This window comes from Pleurodeles waltl, chromosome 3_1, assembly GCF_031143425.1.
Source record: "Pleurodeles waltl isolate 20211129_DDA chromosome 3_1, aPleWal1.hap1.20221129, whole genome shotgun sequence".
NCBI lineage: Eukaryota > Metazoa > Chordata > Amphibia > Caudata > Salamandridae > Pleurodeles > Pleurodeles waltl.
Genome location: NC_090440.1, coordinates 1,108,207,073 through 1,108,229,820, shown reverse-complemented (window position 1 = coordinate 1,108,229,820; position 22,748 = coordinate 1,108,207,073). Strand labels below are relative to the sequence as shown.

The window sequence follows — 22,748 nt, the reverse complement described above, 5'->3', positions numbered from 1 at the left end:
GCATACCAGATAGCGTAGCTGTCTGGTTTGCTAACATCCTCTTGGGGGCATTCAGAAAGCTTACCTGGGAATGCATTCCACCCATTGTTTACCATTGCCTATGTGGTAGGAACCTCACATTTCCTTGTTTTCCATTTGCCGGCTCTGTGTGTTTTAGGCTGTCCAGCTCAGTTTTGGCCCTTCCCTTGCCCATTCCCTATTTACAGTGTTCTTCCAACAGTACTGAATTTCTGTGAACAGGCCTTTCTATGTTGTTCTTATCTTGTCACATTTGTTGTGCATTCAAAGACAGAGGTTAAATGTCAGGCTCTGTCTTCCAGGTAGCTTCTGTTTACTTTTCTTTCTCTGATGTCAAAGTGGGAGGATTAATCTGATTCATCCGACTACTGGGTGAGTGCTTGAAGAAGGCTGTACGCTCTTATTTATTTCTAGCACACAATGACATTTAAATGTCCATTAATTAACTGTGCAGATATTTCAGACTATATCAGAGTTCAGAAAGCACTAATAAGGCACACTGGTTTGGTAATTCTGAAGTGTGGTTGGAAAGAAATATCTTAATACGATGAAACAAATCAATACACCATGGTGATGTCAATTCCACACGTCACCATTTTGCACTGTATACATTTATCAGTATAACTTGTAGTCTGTGAAAATGTAATAGTAATTTCAATTGAAGATGTGTTGTCTGTATTGGCAGTGCGCTACCACACCATGCATACTCCACTCTACACCACGCCACTCTACTCTGTACCACTTCACACTATGACACTCCAGTCCAAACTGCTTCACGGCACTCTACTCCACACCACTCCACTCTATGCCACTCTACTCCACACTGCTTCATGGCACTCTACTCTGCACCACTCCAGTCTATTCCACTTTACTCTGGGCCTCTCTACTCTACACTACTCTACTCTATGCCAGTGCATTTTACCCCATTCTACTCTGCTATGCACCACTGCACTCTTCACCACTGCACTTTAAACCACTTCACCTCACTCCACTCTGTGCCACTCCAATCTGCAGCACTGCATTCTATGCCACTCCACTCTATGTCAATGCACTCTCCTCTGTACCACTCCACTTTACACCATTGCACTCTATGCCAATCCACTCTTCACCACTCTAATCTACTCTGCACTCTACACCACTCTAATCTACACCACTCTATGGTGCACCACCCCATTTACTATGAAACAATCTACTCTATGCCACTACACTCAGTTCCATTGTACTCAGTACCACTCCACTAAGCACCAATCCACTATGTGGCACTGCACTCTACATTACTTTACTCAAAACAATGCACTCTCTGCCACTGCACTCTACACCAGTCTTCACTGCACTCTACGTCACTATATTCTTCTCTGCAACACTTTACACCACTGCACTCTTTGCCTTTATACTGTACCTCACTGCACTCTATGCCACTCTATTCTGCTCTGGACAACTGTACTTTATGCCACTGTACTCTATGTGTCTCTATTCTATGCCAGTGTACTCTTCCATGCACCACTCCACACTACTCTGTAACAATCTACTCTATGCCACTGCACTCAGAGCCACTGCGCTCAACACCATTGCACTCAGGGTCATGCCACTCTGTGCCACTCCACTCAGCACCACTCCACTGTACTCTGCATCGCTGCACTCTATGCCAATGAACTCTTTACCACTTTATTGAAACCAATGCACCCTATGCCAATCTACTCTGCACCGCTGCACTCTATGACACTATACTCTACTCTGTACCACTGTACTCTACTCTGCACTACTCTATACACTACACTCCTTGCCAATGTACTCTATGCCACTCTACTACATGCCACTGCACTCTATGACAATCTACTTTGCAACACTGCACTCTATGCCACTGCACTGTATGCTGTGCCACTCTACGCTACTCTACTCTGCACCACTCTGTTCTATGCCACTGCCCCTATGCTGCTCTACTCTAAACACTGCACTCTGCCAATGCATTAAACACCACTTTACTCAAAACCAATGCACTCTACGCCACTGCACTCTACGCCACTGCACGGTACTTCACTCTATTGTACTCTGCCCCACTGTATTCTATGCCACTGCTCTCTGTACCACTCTACTCTCCACCACCCTATTGCACAAGATTGCACTCTCCACATCTGAGTTCAGTGCCACTCAACTGTGTACCACTGCACTCGCACTCTATGTCACTGCACACTACACCACTCTACATCATTGCACTCTACGTCACTGCACTCTGAAGGTCATTCTTTTCTATTTTGCACCACTGTATCCACTGCACCACTGTATCCTATGTCACTGCTCTCGCACCACTCTATTCCCCTGAACTTTACTCCACTGAACTCTATGCCACTTCACTCTACTCTGCACCACTCAAGTCTAGACCACTCTACTGTACACCACTCTACTTCACTCTAACCCAGTGCATACTATGCTATTACACTCTGCATAACATCACACCACTCTAATCTATTCTGCACCAATGCACTCCACACCAGTGCACTCTGCACCAGTGTGTTCTATGTCACTGCACTCTATACTACTCTACTCTACACCTCTGCACTCTACCCTAAACCACTATACTCTACTTTGAAACAAAGTACTCTACAGCAATGCACTCTATGCCACTGCATTCTACTCTACACCACTGCACTCCATGCCCTACATCACTGTACTCTTGCCAGTGAGCTCTACACCTCCCTACTCAAAATGAATGCACTCTACGCCAATCTACTTTGCACCACTGTACTTTATGCCAGTTCACTCTAGGTCACTCTACTCCACTCTACAATACTACATTTTCCAATACTCCACTCTATGATGCTGTATTCCATTAAAATTTACTCCACTCTATGCCACTCTCCTTTACTATATGCCACTCTACAACACTACTCCACTCAATGACACTCTAAGCAACTCCGTCTATGCCACTTTACTCTGCTCTATTCTATGACACACTACTCCACTCCACTGTACTCTACTCCATGACACTCCAGTCTATGCCACTCTACTCTATGCCACTCGACTCTACAACATTCTACTCCACTCTGTACCATTCAAATCCCCTACACTACTCCACTATATGCCACTCCAATCTACAACAATCTAGTCCACTCTACACCACTCAATGCAACACCCTCTATGCCACTCCATGACACTATATGTCACTCCACTGTACAACGCTCTACTCCACCCCACGCCACTCATCTCTACTCCATTCTATGTCCTCTCACTCTACGACACTCTACTCCCTCAACAATACTCCACAATACTCCATGCCACTCCACGACACTCCATTTCACTAACTCCATGCCTCTAAACACTACTCTACACCAATCTATGCCATTCCATAGCACTCCAATCTACTCTATGACCCTCCACACCACTCGCCTTTGCCCCACTAATTTTTAGTCATTCTGAACACCAGTCACACTGGTGTACAACATGACTAAACATGTTGGCAACGATAATAGTTCTTTCATAGGCGAGACCTATTGGCTTTGCCAATGCTTGTTTAACTTATGTTTGTGTGGAAGGCTCGGCGGTACAAATGACTCTGACTCGTCTTATAGGTTAGTCCCTGAAGGGGTTTTTATTTGACTTGTGATATATTAAACTAGGTTATTCGTATAGTGCGCTTCTCCACATGTCCTTTTTATCGGAATTGCTTCTGTAGTGGTCTTGCTGTTTTGATGGTCCGTTATGTTTCTGATTTTCCTTGGTTGTGGTGGTCTTCTGGTCACATCTCTCTTCTTTCTCTTGCAGGGTCTCGGAAAACAAGAAGACAGGACCAGGTAAGTGGCGTTGTATGGGGTTGTCCCCTTGGGTTAGTAAGGGAGAGGGAGGGTGAAGGAAAAATACTGGGGTCGGTGTGTTATTGTGCAGGTATATGGTGGTATCGTTGTGAGGCTTGTGGCAGGGAGATTTTATGATAAGTGTTTCACCCAGCTTTCTGGTGCTCAGCCCGACCTGCCCCCTTTTCCTATTCCGTCCCCGGTGCTTCTTTTCTCTTCTGCCCCTCCCTTTGTACCCTCGCGTCTATTATTCCCCGTATCCCGCTGTCCCTTCAACAGGGACCGTACCTTGTAGAGCCACGACCCTCCTGGGTCATGGCGGGGCTTGTCTCCTTCTCCGTTTTCCTTTCTGGGTCCGTTTTCCGGCCGGGTTGCCTCCTCCCCCTCCTCGCCTCGCTCGGTCTCGGCGTTTCTCTCTCGTCGCGTCCGCTCCTTCCTCTTCCGGGCTTGACGCGCTCCTCCGCGGAGTCCGTCTTTTCTTCGTCATCGGCGACCCGGAAATCCGGTGCCGATGTGTCGTCCCGCCTCCACGCGTCTCCATGGAGACGTGGAACGGGATTGGACAAGGCGCGCGACCAGCGCCATTCCGAGGAGTCCGTAGACGAGGTGGACGATACCCGTCTACAGTTTGCAAACAAATTGATGTAACTAGTTCTGGTAGAACAAGCAAAGCAAATGCACATTGCAAAATGGCCCATACATTTATACAAGGGTGTGTGTGATACCGAAAAATGTGTTCATTCCAAAGACTTCAATGACATAGCAAAGTAGATGAATCCCAATATACCACTTGTGGGATACTGATTGATGTTCTCTTTATCTATTTTTCTGATATTACCAACCACCATAACCTCACCCCTGCTGTCCTCTCTTCGAGAAGCACAATTTTCCTGCCCAAGTGAATACTGACATTTCCACTCTCTAGGCATGGTATCATATCATCATTTTTACCTCCATGGAAATAGAATCAGGACTTGCAGTGCATTACTTAGCAACAGTTGGGTAAATGCCTGTATTTTTATCCAGCTCATTGTGCCGTGATAGGCTTATGGCTGTAACACCTTTACTTTTTCTCGTGCTAGCCAATGAGCTTAGGTCAAAGTTCTTGATGAGAACAACAAACTGGTCTGTAAGTTCCTTCCAATGATTTTCTATAAGGTTATTTTGTTGTCTTAACATCATGTAGTCTGTACTGAATGCAGGCATCTTTATTTATAAACCTTGCCAAGTAAATCAAGGCCCAATGGTTTAGACCAACCTTGAAAGCTAGTCTATGCCTAGTTTTAATTTTGTTTTATTTGAAAGCTTGCAAACTTTAATGAGCTTGTGATATGTCAAGGCTTTGCCATATTCCTACCAATTTGGGAAAAAACTATTTTACAAAAGGCTTTTCAACTGAATGTGGATTTAATATGTGGGTTAATACTTTAATGATGTATATTTTGATTTGATTTTAAAGTAAGCCACTGGCTCTTAAGTGGGGGCAGGTTCTGTACCCATATTTGCATTACAATAAATTCTTCTTTCTCCTTGGACTTTTTCCATACGGACTTTAACTCTGCTCAGATTTACTTGCTTTATCCTATAAAGCAACAATTCTTAACTGGCTTTCGGCCAAAATTATAGAAATTCTTGGCACCTCAATTTCATTATCTTTTCCCAAAAATATATTGGATAGCATTATGGATCAGATGTTCTCTCCAGCCTTAAATGTTCAATCACTACATCTACTAATTTCTATTTTTTCTACAGGTAATAACTACTATTTGGAAGACATGAAACAGTTTCATATATTGCTTAGTGGAATTGAGGGCACTACTGTTATAGACTAGACACTAATGACAGTGTTTCTTGCAGTTAAAATGGACTTCATTAGACTCATTTTTTCTCTGGGGAGTTATACAGTGGGATCCAATAATTGATGCTAACATTTTTCCATCCTTCTTAATATTTCTATCATTTAAAGTTTAAACAATCTTAAGTTTATCTTTCTTAATTTTTAAGTTCCCATAACTTACTTCTGTTGAACTTGTACATTTTTACACATATACTCTTGATTTTCTACCTGCCAGTCGATGTGTAGTTGTTTTCCATTTCTCCGCTTTTCCTTTCTTTTTTCTAAACAAATTACTTAATAAGATTTGCCAAGATATAGGTGGTCATTACAACCCTGGCGGACGGTGTTAAAGTTGCGGTAATACCGCAAACAGGCCGGCGGACAAAAAAAGGGAATTACGACCCTGGCGGAAACCGCCAACTAAGACAGCCACTTCAACACACCGCCCGCCACGGTGGTACAGACAAACAGCGCGGCGGTCACCGCCAACAGACAGGCGGGAGACAATGTACCGCCCACACTATCACAACACACCATTCCGCCACCTTTTCCGGGGCGGATTCACCGTGGATAAAAACACGGCGGAAACAGCTTTTGCTATGGGAAAACGCTCACCTCAACACATCCCACGAGGAACGAGGACACCATGGATCCGGAACTACAAATACTCCCTGCCCTTGCATTCCTGCTCATCTACGACCAACAGCGACATAGGCGCAGAACATACCGGTGAGTACAGCACCTACGACACGGGGAGGGTGGAGGCAAAAGTTACGGGACACCCACCAAACACCCCCACCCCCACCCTCGCATATTACAACATACACACCAATGCATTCACAAAAATCACAGTAACAACCCACAATCCCCCCGGAAGAATGCAAAGACAAAGCGAATAGCGGTCAAACTTTGTATTGTGCCAATATACTACTCATTAAAAAATATACGGATATATATATCACGAAATCTGTCTAAAATAAATGTACAATACAAGAAGTAGTGCAGATATGTACACAACAATGTCCGTGCACCAACAGTCCAAAAATGCATGGGCGACGCCCACAATAGATACCTGACCAAAATCCGAGAGAACACTGCCGGGGCATCAGATAGAAACACTACAGGCACCTCAGGGGGAAGGGAAGGGAGGGGCACCTCAGCCAGATGAATGCGAAGCCAGATCCACAACGGGGCTCCATGCCCATTGATGTATCCTGGGGAGTGCAAAGCCACAGTCTCTCAAGTCTCTACAGTGGGTGGCTTGCCCACTGTGCCATCCTGGGGAGTGCAAAGCCACAGTCTCTCAAGTCTAACAAGTGGGTGGCTTGCCCACTGTTACATCCTGGGGAGTGCAAAGACACATCTTTGTAAGTAGATGCAATTCTCTACTGGTACTGGGTGGGACTGGTGCCCAGACTGGATGAGTCTCCCCGTGAAAGTTCCTGTCCTGTCACAGTCCCAGCTGCACATGGGAGAACGATGCCTGATGTGCCGGACTATTCATACCCACACGGTCTTTGCCCTGTTCAGCGCTGCTTTGCCATGGCAGTCTTGGCCTTGTTCAGCGGTGCTTTGCCATGGCGGTCTTTGCCCTGTTCAGCGGTCTTCACCATGGCGGTCTTGGCCTTGTTCAGCGGTGCTTTGCCATGGCTGGCTATGGACTGTTCAGCGGTGCTTTGACATGGCAGTCTTTGCCCTGTTCAGCGGTCTTCACCATGGCGGACTTGGCCTTGTTCAGCGGTGCTTTGCCATGGCTGGCTATGGACTGTTCAGCAGTCTTCACCATGGCGGTCTTGGCCTTGTTCAGCAGTGCTTTGCCATGGCGGTCTTTGCCCTGTTCAGAGGTTTTCACCATGGCGGTCTTGGGCTTGTTCAGTGGTGCTTTACCATGGCTGGCTATGGACTGTTCAGCGGTGCTTTGACATGGCAGTCTTTGCCCTGTTCAGCGGTCTTCACCATGGCGGTCTTGGCCTTGTTCAGCGGTGCTTTGCCATGGCTGGCTATGGACTGTTCAGCGGTGCTTTGACATGGCTGGCTATGGACTGTTCAGCGGTCTTCACCATGGCGGTCTTGGGCTTGTTCAGCGGTGCTTTGCCATGGCTGGCTATGGACTGTTCAGCCGTGCTTTGCCTTGGCGGTCTTGGGCTTGTTCAGCGGTGCTTTGCCATGGCTGGCTATGGACTGTTCAGCGGTGCTTTGCCATGGCGGTCTTGGGCTTGTTCAGCAGTGCTTTGCCATGGCGGTTCTGGTACGGATATTGGTGTGTGGCATTACGATCTCCACAATGGACATTGGTGTGTGGCATTACGATCTCCACAATGGACATTGGTGTGTGGCATGACGATCTCCACACTGGACATTGGTGTGTGGCATGACGATCTCCACAATGGACATTGGTGTGTGGCATGACGATCTCCACACTGGACATTGGTGGGTGGCATGATGATCTCCACAATGGACATTGGTGTGTGGCATGACGATCTCCACACTGGACACTGGTGTGTGGCATGACGAACTCCACACTGGGCGTTGGTGTGTGGCATGACGAACTCCAAACTGGACGTTGGTGTGTGGCTTGACGTTCCATCATTGCCCAGCGGGCTGTGGGATTCTGGACCCTCATGGGCTGTGACTCCGGCGGTGGCGGTGGTCTCCTGACCAGTAACAATACTTGGGCCCTCCTGGGCTATGACTCTGGCAGTTGTCTCTGGACCAGTTACGATACTTGAGCCCTCCTGGGCTGTGACTCCGGCGGTGGCGGTGGTCTCCTGACCAGTAACGATACTTGGGCCCTCCTGGGCTATGACTCTGGGGGTGGTCTCCTGACCAGTAACAATACTTGGGCCCTCCTGGGCAATGACTCTGGCGGTGGTCTCCTGACCAGTTACGATACTTGAGCCCTCCTGGGCTGTGACTCCGGCGGTGGCGGTGGTGAACTCCAAACTGGACGTTGGTGTGTGGCTTGACGTTCCATCATTGCCCAGCGGGCTGTGGGATTCTGGACCCTCATGGGCTGTGACTCCGGCGGTGGCGGTGGTCTCCTGACCAGTAACGATACTTGGGCCCTCCTGGGCTATGACTCTGGCGGTGGTCTCTGGACCAGTGACGACGGTGCTGGCGGTTGTGGGTGGACCGCCGGAAATGATGGCGCTCTTCTCCGCCGTGACACTCACAACAGGTTGGGGAGACTTCCTCGGGACCTTCCCCACCTTCTTTAGAGTTACAGATGACTCACCAATCGCCTTGGATCCCATTTCACTGTTTGTCCCACCAGGAGTCTTGACACGGTCCCGTCGTCCACTCTCCAATTTTGGAGCCTTTACATGGGGTGGGCTGACAGTGCCTTGGCTCCGGGTCCTACTGCCTGCCCTGGTGGACGGGGCACTCCAAAAACCTGGTACACGCACCACTGGTACTGGAGGCTTTTTGGCTGAGGCGCTACGACGGGACTGATGAATTGGGGGGGGGGCAAAAAGGTCAATTTGACATAGGGACAGTTTCTGACGTACACTGGGATGGGTAGCTGGAGGGGCTCTGAGAGTGGAGGAAGAGGAGGTGGTTGTAGGAGGTGTCACTTTAGCTGTTTTGGGTGCAGGTGCAGGTACTGGAGGCTGTCGTGAGGTGGATGGATGTTGGGTGAGTGATTGCCGGCGTTTGTGTAATTTGGGAGGGGGCGTCACAGACACACTGGGAGAGGACACAGGGGACGTGTATATGGCAGTGGAGGTGGTGAGGGCAGGTGAGCGGCTTGTGGTGCTGGGTGTCCTGCTGCGAGTCCTAGTGCCTGTAGATGTGGTGCATGCAGGTGTGTGTGTAGACGACACTGGGAGGGAGGAGGGAGAAGAGGAGGAGGGGGACACAGTGGAGACAGTGGATGTTGCTGTGTCTGTTTGGGTCTGATGCTTGTGTGAGTGCCTGTGGTGTGTGTGGTGCCTATGTTTGCTTGAGCTACTTGTGTGTGTTGACTTGTGTGCATGCTGGTCTGTAGGTGTGCTTGGGATGGGCTGGGGTACAGGGGATTGGGTCTGGGTGGAGGAAGTTGGAGGGGGGAGGCTGGACACAGGGACAATGCCTGCCATCAGTGCTGAGGCCAGAGATTGCAGGGTTCGCTGAAGGACAGCCTGACCAGAATGAATGCATTCCAGGAATGCATTACCGTGTTTCAACTCTCGTTCTACACCCTGGATGGCATTCACAATGGTAGACTGCCCAACAGTGAGTGACCTGAGGAGGTCAATGGCCTCCTCACCAAGGGCAGCAGGGGTGACTGGGGCAGGGCCTGAGGTGCCTGGGGCGAAGGTGATGCCCACCCTCCTGGGTGAGCGGGCACGGGGCGAACGCTGAAGGGCTTCTGGGAGGGCGGTGCTGGTAGGGGAGGTGGCGGCTGTACCTGTAGAAGTGGGGTGCACAGATGGTGCCGCCACCACAGGGGAGCTCCCATCGGCGGACGAGTCTGTGTCGCTGTTTGGTGATCCTGTGGCCGACGTGAGGCTCCCCTCGCCCTCCGTCCCACTGGTGAAATCAGAGTCTGTGGTGTGGCCCTCCATGGCCATGTGGGATGCAGCTCCCTCGTGCTCCGGTGCCACTGTACCTCCGCCTGTTGATGCTGATGTACAGAAGGACAGGGACAGCAGAAAAAGGGTGGAGACAGAAGAAAGAGAGTTTTAGTGCATGGCATACCGCTACCGTTGGCGGACAAGACAGTTGGAGCCAGACCTGATGTCACCAATCCGCCATCCGACTGGAATCCCCCTGACGTGCAGGTGCTGTCAGTGCTCCATTTCTTTGCAAGTGGGTCTTTTCAGACAACAGTGGCCATGGCATCAGGGATGTCCCAGCCTATGTTTTCCAACGTGTTGTCCAGAGTGTTGTCTGCCCTGCTGATACACGTAAGGAGATACATAATTTTCCCTGAGGTGGCGGATTTGCCTACAGTGAAAGGTGACTTCTATGCCCTTGGACATATCCCCAACGTCATAGGTGCCATTGATAGGACCCATGGTGCTCTGGTCCCCCCCCCCGCAGGAATGAACAGATGTCCAGATGGTCTGTTTGGCAGACCAGTACATCTCGCAGGTAAATGCAATGTTCCCTGGCTCAGTGCATGACGCCTACATCCTGTGGAATAGCAGCATCCCTGATATGATGGGTGAACTCCAGAGGCACCGTGTGTGGCTATTGGGGGACTCTGGTTACCCCAACCTGTCCTGGCTACTGACCCCAGTGAGGAATCCCAGGACCAGGGCAGAGGAACGGTACAAAGAGGCCCATGGGCGGACTAGGAGTGTGATCGAGCGTACCTTCGGCCTCCTGAAGGCCAGGTTCAGGTGCCTCCATATGACAGGTGGGTCCCTATTCTACTCACCGAAGAAGGTGTGCGACATCACCATCGCCTGCTCCATGCTCCATAACTTGGCATTGCGACGCCAGGTGCCTTTTCTGCAGGAGGATGATCCAGATGACGGTGTTGTTGCAGCGGGTGAGCCTGTGGAGCCTGTGGACAGTGATGAGGAGGAAGCTGATGAAGATGAAAACGACAACAGGGAGTCAGACATACAGCAATATTTTCAATGAGACACAGGTGAGTACAATTTCATGTTTCACATTATAATACATTTCACACGTCTACCTCTATCCTCTACCTACATTTCACTCCCTATTTGGTAACTGAGTTGTCCCCTTCCATTTCAGTTTCAGTAATGTGGTAACCAACGTGTCAACAGCTTGCACCCTTGAAAGGCTTGTGATGTGTGACATTGGTATGTTGACCTTCCAATGGGTAACCTTTTTTAACACTGTAATTGACAATACAAAGTTCACAATCATTGACTGACTCCAATATTATTGAGGTTTCAAGGGTGTTTATTGAAGTGCATAAAAATATAGGTGGGTTGTGAAATGGGGAGAGGTCATGGTGGAAGAATGTCCATGGCAGAGTCCTGTCTATTAGTCTCACAGGTACATTGCACATCTGGCCATTGGAAGTGGAGCTGGGGCAGTTCCAATCTGGACAGGGTAACAAAGTGGGACAGTGGGGGGACAATCAGGGTGGTCTTATTTCCTGGCGGGGGTCTTGCCATCTTGCTCTGTCCTGTTCCTGGATCTCAGGGCCCGCTTTCATGGTGGTTGTCCGTCTGCAGGGGTGGGGTGCTGGTGTGGTGGTCCTGTGGCGGGGCGTCCTGTCCACTAGCGCCGGCGGAGATGGTGGGCATTTCATCGTCCTGGCTAGTGTCAGGGGCCCCTTGGAGTGCCACTGTGTCCCTCAAGGTCTTTTGAATGTCCGTCAGCACCCCTACGATGGTGCCCAGGGCGGAGCCGATGGTCCTGAGCTCCTCCCTGAACCCCAAATACTACTCCTCCTGCAGACGCAGGGTCTCCAGGGCCGTTGCCATCGTCTCCTGGGAGTGGTGGTATGCTCCCATGATGGAGGATAGGGCCTCGTGGAGAGTGGGTTCCCTTGGCCTGTCCTCCCTCTGTCGCACAGCAGCCCTCCCAGTTCCCCGGTGTTCCTGTGCCTCCGTCCCCTGGACCGTGTGCCCACTACCACTGCCCCCAGGTCCATGTTGTTGTTGGGGTGGTGGGTTAGCCTGGGTGCCCTGTAGTGGTGGACACACCGCTGATTGACCTGTCCTGGGTAGGGAGGTATGGGCCCGTTGGATGGGTGCTGTGCTGGGGTTACCAGAGGGTGGAAGCTCAGTGTTGGGCTGTGACTGGGCAAGGGGAACCGACTGTCCTGAGGCCCACGATGGTCCGGGCTGGTCATCAAGATCCAGTAGGGCAGAGCTGCTGTCGTCACTGTGGGCCTCTTCTGGGGGTGGAGTGGTGTTGTCTGAACCCTCTGGTGGGGTGACGTTCCTTCGGGTTCCTGCAGGGGTATAAGTACATGATTTTTGCATGTGTGTGTTTCATGGTGTGCGATGGTTGGGTGTGCGTGAACCCCAGTGCAGGCATTCCTGTGTGGGGGCTTGTGTGGTGATGGTTGGGGGGTGTTGTGGGTCTGTGCAGTGGGCATGCTTTTGTGATGGGTGTCCATGCTTAGTTGTGTCATGCAGGTCTTGGGGTTGGGATGGGTGGTTGGTGTTATGGGTAGATTAGTGAGGAGTTAGGGTGATAGGGGAGGGTTTGAGGGTGGGGGTGTGTGATAGCATGCAGGTAGGGTGGGGGATATGATAGTGAAGATTTGACTTACCAGTGTCCGTTCCTCCAACGACTCCTGCGAGGCACTCAGGATGCAAGATGGACAAGACTTGCTCCTCCCATGTTGTTAGTTGTGGGGGAGGAGGTGGGGGTCCGCCGCCAGTCCGCTGTACAGCGATGTGGTGCCTGGATACCGTGGAACGCGCCTTCCCCCGTAGGTCGTTCCACCTCTTCCTGATGTCCTCCCTATTTCTTGGGTGCTGTCCCACAGCGTTGACCCTGTCGACTATTCTTTGCCATAGCTCCATCTTCCTGGCTATGGATATGTACTGTACCTGTGAGCCAAATAGCTGTGGCTCTACCCTGATGATTTCCTCCACCATGACCCTGAGCTCCTCCTCGGAGAAGCAGGGGTGTCTTTGGCGTGACATGGGGTGTTGTGTGTGATGTGTGGGGTGGTGTATGTGTTGATGAGTGTGGTGAGTGTAGTGGTATGTGGTGTTTTGTGCGTGGATGTTGTGTGGGTGATGGTGTAGTGTGCCTCGGTGTGATGGTGTTATCTATTCTGTGCTGACTCTCTCTGGCCTTCGTCTCTAATTTGTGGTCGTAGGGGTTTGTGGGTGATGTGGGTGTGTGTTTTATATTGTGTTGGGTGTGTGGGAGTGGTGTGTGTATGTGTATCAGGTGTGTGTATTTGGAATTGTCCAATGTGGCGGTGTTTTGGAGCTGTGTGTGTATTTTGAGCGTGGCGGTGTGTACCGCCAATGGAATACCGCTGAAAGACCGCCGCGTGGATTAGTGGGTCGTAATAGCATGGGCGTGTTTCTGTTGGCGTGGAGGATTTGTTTCTGCATATTTATCGCTGACCTTTGGTGTGGCGGACTTGTGTGGGTGTCTGAATTTCGGCGGATTCCGTGATGTGTGTCATAATAGCTGTGGCGGTCTCCCGCCACCGCAGCGGTGTATTGGCGGTCTTCTGCACGGCGGTAAGTGGCTTTTACCGCCAATGTTGTAATGACCCGCATAATGTGTTACAGCAGTGTTTCCCAAACTGAGCCAATTTCTGGTGGGTTGTCGAAAGTCCAAGCAATACAAAAAAAAGATGCCTCTAAATTCTGTACTTATCTTGTCAAAGTTTCTGCACTTCAAAGACAGAGATCAAATGTCAAGCTGTCTTCTGCTGCTTATAGTTTTAACATGGGGAATAGTGTTTACAATCTCCTAACACTTTGCAGTCAAAGAAAGAAAAGTAAAGTGAATTATGTGACGATTCTTGTGGGGGCACGTGAACTGCGAAAGGAATAGCTGTAAGATGTATTTTTTTCCATTACACACATTAAAATGTAAATGCCTGTATATGAACCGTACATATTCAGTAGTTAGGAAAACAAAAATGAATCACTTTTTTTGCAACTCTGAAATGTGATGGGAACAAAGAGTTTAATTAGGATGAGAACAAATCAAGGCTGAAACCTGAATCCCACACATTATCATTTGTGTGCAATGTAGCTTTATCAGCAAAACGGTATGTCTTTGCACATTTAGTGATCATTTCAATAGAAATTGTGCTGTCTGTAAATGTCATTGCTCTACTACACGATGTTTTAGTTATATTAAAAAATCGCCTGTATCATGTCCATCATTTGGCGGGGTGCAAATGTTTGTTGAGCTAAAAAGTGGGTTGTGATTCTAAAAAGGTTGGGAAGCAATGTGTTACAGGATTTAACCAGACGTTTTAATTGTTATATTTATGATCTTGTTTGCATAATTTTATACTTGTAAAATTTTAAATATTGAATCGCTTTGACTCCTTTTCAGATAAAACTATCTGCTGTATTGCTTTTTATTAACTGTGTCACACTTATTTCTCGATGGCATTTTAATAACAATTGTTAAAGTAAACGCAAAGAGGTGTTTATGACACTCCTGTTCACTAATGGCTTCTGAAACTGAGTAAAGTTAATCAACATGTGATTGGCTGAAGCGTCTGCTTATTCCTGGTTTACAAACTTTGCATGTGTTGGTGTTTGTGAGAAAGGGAAATGCACTGAGGCAAGAAGCCAGTTTAAAGAGGCAGGAGACACACCTTCCGCAGACTTGATAGTGAGAGGCTGTGCTTGGGTTTGATCTGGTAGAATGTTAATCTGCTACGTTTGTGAACTGGGTTCTTGTGTGATCTTATGAGATTTCAAATTGCCCAGATCTTTTTCCTGACTCTCAAAGTTTAGAAGAGATTTAGCTGTGTTTTTTCCCATTTTTGGTGCTTCTAACAAGGAATATTTATTAACTGTTCGAATAGTAGTAAAAAACATTAATTGCCTAATTGTTATTTCCACCACTAGAGGGTGATAGTAAGCCTTCTACGTATTGGAGTAGCTCGGAATGGAAATATGTGTGCATGTGTTAAGGGAGTAAGGGGAGAATGTGGAAGGACAGTTCCTCCAAGGCTTACATTGTTTCCATATGGCCCTTTGTCAATAAAGTAGAAAACAACAAAATATATTAGTTAACTCAGTACTTACAACTCGTTGATAAGTATGTCCGGGACCCATATTTTATCAGTGGGAATTGAAACCTGTGTGACGTTATCAAAGTCCTCTGGCTCCCAAGTAAGAAATTCGTCTTTCCATATCTGAAAAAAACAGATAGCGTGAGAAAACGTTCAGTACACGAACGCATGCCAAGCTCTGGACAGTTGCAACCTTTCTATCTGGTGATTTTGATTGATGCTGTCTTGCGATGCAGAAAAAAAACACTAGTTAACATCATAAAAAGGTGACATCTGATCTGTGAGGCGTGGACTGGGTGTAATTGTCAGATAGAGAGATTGGGCTCAAACTGTTATGCATGCATTGGATGTGGTACTGAGATGTATGAGTTGCACTGAGGGCGTTATTCTGACTACTGTTTTGAATGTATCGATTGCATTTTATTGTGTTGTGTATAGTTTATAACTGTTTGCATTTAATGAATTTGATTTTGTGGTACCTGTTTTTATTTGGCTTGGAATACTTTGATAGAACTTAGTTTACAGTTTATTTTTATGCATTGGATTTGGTTCTGCAATATTGGAATTACATGTGGTTTTGTACCGCTTCAATTGAATCTGGTTTGTGATAACTGACCTGAGGTTAGTTCTCTGGAGTATAGTTCTGATTTTCGGCTGTGATGTATGGTTTTGTTTTGGTTGTGCGATGTAAGCAACATATACGACCCTGTATTCATTGGACCTGGATTTATCATATTTAAGTTAAATTGCATCTTTCAGGGATTGTATTTGGCTCATTAGTGCATGCACTCGATTTATTTTTCGATACATGAATTATACTTTTGTGATTTTTTTTAATGCTCAAGGTATTATGATGTTTCAATTGGATTTGTTATGCACCTGCGTATTTGCTTATTTGATACATACGTTGCTTTTGGTTCTGTCTTGTATGAGTTGCGTTTGGTTCATTGATGCATCAAATGGATTTCATTCTGTAATGTATCTATTTGTTCTGCGATGTAGTGACTGCTTTCGGTAATGAAGTGATTTAGGGCCTGATTACGATTACAGCGGTCCTGAGACTGCTGCACCCGCAGTATGAGTCCGACCGTCGCTTTCTTGGCGGTCCGACCGCCAGATTATGAAGCTGGTGATCAGACTGCCACAGACTGCTGTGATCACCAGGATCCTGGATCCTGCAGCAGTCGGGGAAGGCATGATCCATCACATTTGTGCCGATGCCAGCACCGCTATAATGATCACGACCCGCCATGAAAATCTCAGAGGAAAGGCAGGGAAGGGGCCACAAACAGGGCCCCAGTGTGATTTTGCCAATTTGGGCAGTGTGGCTGGGGGCACCTGTTGTGCCCCCCTATGCTTGACCTTCCAATGCACACTGTGTACCATGCACAATATTGTGCATGGCACACAGTACTCCTGAGGTGCATGTGGCACTGCACTCCAACAGCATATGCTTTAGGCTCACTTTATGAGTTAAAGCATGACTCCTTAGTGCCACTGCTGCAGACACAGTGCCAGCCCGGCGGTGTTGTCATAATACGGTGGTCGGGATGGCGCTGGCTTGTTGGTGTTCACCGGACCTCCCCAAGTCATAATGCCCTTAATTTGGTTGTTGGGTGCATGGATTAGATTTTTTCTGTTATTTATAGAGTGGACGATATTCTATGATACATGGGTTGAATTTACTTATGTGATGTACAATATGTGCTGTATTTGGTTCTGTGATGTAAGTTTCGAATTTCAGCATATGTTGCTTGTATTATACGTGATTCTATTATGCTTTTATGTATAGGAACAAGTGTATTGTGCATTTTACAGATATTGTTATGTAATAAATTGATTGAATGTGATTCAGCGATGCATGAATTTCTTAAAGTCACATAGTTTGAATTTGACACTGTGGACTAGGGTTAATTCTGGGATACATGAAACTGAGATGATTATATGGTATATGATAAATTGATTGGATTTATTTAAATTTTCTATAGAATGGATTAGTTTCTTACAGCAATGGATAGAACTTGGTTTTGTGTTTCGTGGGCTATTGATGCTTCTGAGATAAATGGTTTTGTGACATGAGGAGTGCCTTAACTTTTATGATTTGTTGATTGCATTTGGTTTCGAGATATATCAATTGAGTGGGGGTCAGTAATACAATAATTTCTTAGGGTATCTGATGAGGAATTTGAAAAAATGTGATTCTGTGATACGTGGATATTTTTTTGTGAGCACACAATTGTGTTTGAATTTATGTAATTTTGGTTCGGAACATCCTCTATGTCAACTTAACAGTGACCACAGGTGACAGTGGTATGTCCAACTGCTCTCAGAACCACAACACTTTCCAAACATAAGTATATGAATTATAAGAAACAAGTAATTGAGGCACCGGGGGTTGCTTTTAATCTTAAAACTGGTATTTAGTTCTAAAAGGTGCGGGACACAGCAAAAACATATTGACTTCCACATACGTAAGTGCTGTACAGTTAATGAGTAAGGTAGCACTCCACACAATGGTATCTAAATCAGCAAATTAACTAATAAAGTAATCCCAATTTTGTTACAACTATTTATATACACATCAATAGTCAAATTAACAGGCACTTCTCATTCTAATATACTGATCAAAGTACATTTTCCCGAAATGCTACTTTTCAGTTCAAAAGTGACTTTTATTATGGAAAGCAAACATCCATTAACCAGCAAGATATTTGTTCACCTATATGTGGAGGTGCTGTCCTTCTCTTGATTCCAGAATAATAAGGCATAGAATGAGCAACTGTTGCTGACGTAACACTGTCTTACCTGTCGGTACCAAATGTAGGTGGTCAGAACCTGATTTTTTTCATCCTGCAGTGAGTAAGGAGAAAGACATAAGAAGGGAAATTGTATTTTATGTATTTTTAAAACAATGTGCATATGGTGAGAAAGCCAAGAACTGCAGCTCTATTACAAAATCTCCTACATAAATCTTAAAACTCCTTTAAAGACAGTGGAGGGCAAATTGTAAAGCTTCATACTTTGAAAAGTTAATCAAAGTCACCCATCTTCACTTGCAGAAGAGGTATATCACAGAGAAAAGCTTTAGCAAGACATTTTCCTAATAAAGATGTCCTCCACCACCTTTATTTCTCCTGCAGATACTTGATATCATCCAAAATCTTTCTCAATAGCCCACTTAGGCTTCAAACTGCTACCAATGGATTTCTCAGTCCAAGCTTTTACACAGAGAAGGGTTGATAAGGTTCCTTTTTTTATTTAGGTCACAAATGTTCAATACAGGTAAATAAGATTCAGAACAAAAAAAGAAAAATCACCCATATTATTGGCACGTAATAGCAGTTAATAAAACAGTAGGGAGTTTAGCCGAGAAGATACAATGAAATAATTATAGTGTAAAAACAGAAATACCAAAACCGGCATAATGACACCAGATATTAGAAGAAAACTAGATAAAGCATACAACATTAAGCATAGAACATTGTTCTCATAAAAAAACTAAAATAAGGAGTGCCAACTAAAGACAGCCCAAGTTCGATCAGATTTAAAAAGGAAGGAGAGTCATCTAGCTTTGGCCAGTTCTGATTCATATATCTGCCGAAACAAAGCCCACCACTTAGCTGACTTTGGCGGGGAGAGGGAACCCCAAGATCTGGCTATAGAAAGCTGAGCAGAAACAGATATTATTGAGAGCAAACGTTGTAAACCCTAATCCTGTTCCAGCTTAACTCCCATCAGAATCTCTTTAGAGGATAATTTACCTCAAAACCTAGACCAGATGAGATTAACTTTGTCACCCTATACCAGAATCTGTGAAGTACAGGACAGGTAGCAAACACATGAACTAAATCTGCTGCTGATCAACCACACTTGGAGCATCTCGTCTTATCGCTATCACGTGTACCTTCTTTGGAATTCTCTCTGATGTATGATCTAACAAGCACAGAATCCTAAATTGCTGTAGTTTTAAGTTGACGGGATGTATCGAAGAGTCAACAGTATCCAGAGCACTCTGATACAGAGATGTCTGAGGACAACAACCTACTCCAATTGGCTGCCAGCAAAATACTATCAATCACAGTGCATTGTGAGAAAGCTTCATAGAGTGTACTAATTGAGGGCTTCCTGTTTACCTTAAACACAATGATGGTCATGCTGTACAAGCAAAATCAATTGGGAGCTGACGGCCTGGAGAAGAGAGGGAAGAATCCCTAAGCTGTAAGCATTTAAAAAAGAGGTTATGGAGGAGATCGAATGAGGCCTGAAGCCCCGCAAATGAGGGGAATCCCTTTAAATGGTATAGCTGTCCAATAGTCCCTACCCTTCATCCAAGCCTTACACATGTGCTCCTGAAAGACTTGCAGAAAGGCAGGGTTGTCCCATAGCAGGGTATCCTTTTTATACTTATATGTATGTGACAGACATTTCCTGCCATATACGTATGATATTCGTTACAATTTTAAAACAGACACATTTGTAATAGTTCGTTTCCCCGAGTCTATGGAGAAAAAGCCTGAATTCTGACACTAATGGTAGTTGATAGTCAAAAGCTGATATATCTGGTCCTGCTGGTGTGAACAGACTTCGTGACCAGCCGGCAAATGCTGCTCAAAAGCATGGCTTAAAGTCTGGCTGTTGCAGCAACCCTGTTTATGAGGAATAGCGTCTAATAATGTCATACCTATTCTCATATTAGATTTTGCTGCAATGTCTAATGCTGCTATCGCCCATGTGTTCGTATGGCTTATGGTGTCCCACCCAGATATAAAACTGTGCTGCTGTTGAGAGACTAACTCAGGTAAAAGGGGAGCAAGTCGGGTAGCTAGAATTTTGGCAAATACCTTTATGTCTGAGTTAATCAAAGATACTGGTTGATAGGAACCCATATCCTCCAATGTCGTACCTCTCCTCAAAAACACAGTCATATTGGTTACATTCCAAGAATCAGGTACTCCGCCCCATTGCAGATATGTTTAATTATGCTTAAAAACTCCGGAGCTAGTACATCCTTAAACACCTTTAAGAACTCGAGTGGAATAGAGTCCTTGCCTGCTGCTTTGCCAAACAGGAGAGTAGCCTTAGTGTCCTCTACCTCACCCAGAAGGAAATCACCCTGAAGCGTGGCCGTCTGGTGGGTAGTCTGCAGTCCTGACTATATTCCATCATGCCCGACTGATTAACCACTGATAAAATGCCACAAATTGCTCTGTAATAGCCTGGGGATTTGAATGGATAATACTATCACAACCATTAATGCTTTGGATCGTAGAGCTTGAGTGCCTGTCAGATATTTGATGGGCAAAAACTCATCCGACCCTTTCCCCATACTCATATTAGAGCCTTGTTCTTTAAACAGCTGGCTGCTATCCTCTCTCGTAATCCTTGTCCAAACAGAGCTTGTTTCTCAACTAATTTAAGATGTAGTAACTGTTCATCAGTACTACCCCAAGCTATGGCATGACCATGCAATATTTCCAGCTGGATGATTTCCTTACGTAGACACATGGCAGTTTTCAATGAGTCTCTATTCTGATTCAGAATGAACTGAATTGTAATTTCCCAAATGAATACCTTAATTGTGTCCCAAACTACCAGTGGTGTAGCTGTGCCTGTATTGGCTGTACGACGCTCAATAAGCAATCCCGAAACATGCTTTTGATAGTCATAGTTTGAAGGGAGTTGCTGGGGAAATGAGAACTGAAGCTGTTCTACACTCTGGATAGTAGGTCCAAGCCACAATAGTATAGGATTATGGTCAGACGTGGTCTTGGGACAGATCTCCACTTCTGCATCTTGAGCCAAAGACCTCCTAGCAAAAACCATATAAATCCTAGAATAGTGTTTATAGCTAGCCTGGCTTAAAGGGATGTATGAACCTTCATAAATCGATCAGCCCAAATATACGAGCAAGCTCGTGAATAGAAGCCTGTGTTTTAGCCATGCGAGGGGTAGCGGAGCAATTAGCAGAGTCAATACCAATGAACATCAGGCAGTTAAAATTACTCCTTATCTTTTTTCCTGAGACCGGTCCAGGAGCTCAAATGAAAGCATGTCAAATATCCTGTGTTCATCAATGTATGGCCCATGTACCACACAGATGACAAATTTATGACCATGCAGTATAACCTGAGCAATTGCCTACCTACCCATTGCATCGAAGGAAGTTATCAACACCTTATGCTCTGTGTTCTTAGCAGACATTATGGCCACCCAACAAATAGAGAGAGATTGTGCAGAACTAACAAAATTATCATAACCCAGTTGCCTAAGCAGGAGATGATCTTAATATGCAAATTGGGTCTCTGTCAGGGAAAGTAACTGTGGCTTGTACATTTTTATTTCCTCTCATACTAGCTGCCGCTTACTAGATGAGTTTATACCAGAAATGTTCCAACACATACACTTTATCTAAGCCATAGCATTAAACAGTAATCCCAAAATAGAATCCCATCTTCTGAACAAATAAAACCTCCTGTGTCACACATGCAAAAGTCCATGCAACATATTATGAACAAAGTGACCTATTCTACACCTAACCCAACCCCAGAGATTCACAGAGGCCCTCGGCTCCGTAACCAAAAAATTAAAAACACTAGGAAACATACCACACCTTCAACCAAACCAACCACCTCGCTCCCGTGTCCAAGAAAGGAATTATCCTACTCCCTGAGCTGCTGTTGACCTGGCAGTCCTGAGAGACCTCTATGTCACATAAACCGACTGCAAACCATCTACTCACACAGTGCCTCAGAGAGATAAAGATATAGAGAAAAAAAAAACATAAAACAGAAGATAAATTAACAATAAAAGTCTTTGTTCATGCATATGTCTCGAAATGGAAACATGAAGGCCAAGAAACTGAGCCAGTTCAAGCAGTAGCATTTTATAGTCTTCAAACCAGCTCTGTAATATATGGGTCCTGAGCTGCCTCTTGTTCAGCGTATCACACCTGTGCCCATCCATCCTTAGTAATCTGGAGAGGGGCTGGTTTTTGTGGAAAAACCTGAGCCCCAACAACCTGAAGTGGGTCTATAATCTGCTGCAGCGTTTGATGCCTGTCCATGGTGAATTTACATATATCTGACCACACTGAAATTGACATGGTGTTGGTCATAACAGGGGTGGTTGGGCAGGCCTTTGGAGAAATCACTTGCCTCAATAAAAAATTCCCCACATATGTTAATATTGGGGAGGATGAACTGGCTTGGTATTAACTGCATTATACAGCCGCGATTGGTAGGAAGTGTGTGTGCCGAATTTGTGAGGCCCAGTCTATAAGGTCAGGGAAGCATCATCACCCTCTTTCCCTGCAGGCACACCAAATACCCAGTGGTTATTCCTCCTCTGGTGATTCTCTAAATCTTCAACCTTAGTTTGGAGATAGACCAATTGCTGATCATGATTCCCAATTGACTTGACAGCAGCCATGCCAACTTCCTCAGCATCGGCAACCTGTTGC

The 22,748-nt window shown here is 46.1% G+C and overlaps 1 protein-coding gene across 3 annotated transcripts in view; it reads right to left on the bottom strand.

Annotated features, from left to right (window-relative positions):
- Positions 1 to 22,748, bottom strand: part of LOC138284990 (5-hydroxytryptamine receptor 3A-like) — a 117,562-nt gene that overhangs the window by 22,500 nt on the left and 72,314 nt on the right. For all 3 annotated transcript variants that reach the window (XM_069224387.1, XM_069224388.1, XM_069224389.1), the window contains 2 exons: positions 18,095 to 18,139; positions 15,303 to 15,412 (listed from right to left, as the gene is read on the bottom strand). In XM_069224387.1, coding sequence (XP_069080488.1) covers positions 15,303 to 15,412; positions 18,095 to 18,139 — 155 coding nt within the window. The remainder of the gene's footprint in view (positions 1 to 15,302; positions 15,413 to 18,094; positions 18,140 to 22,748) is intronic.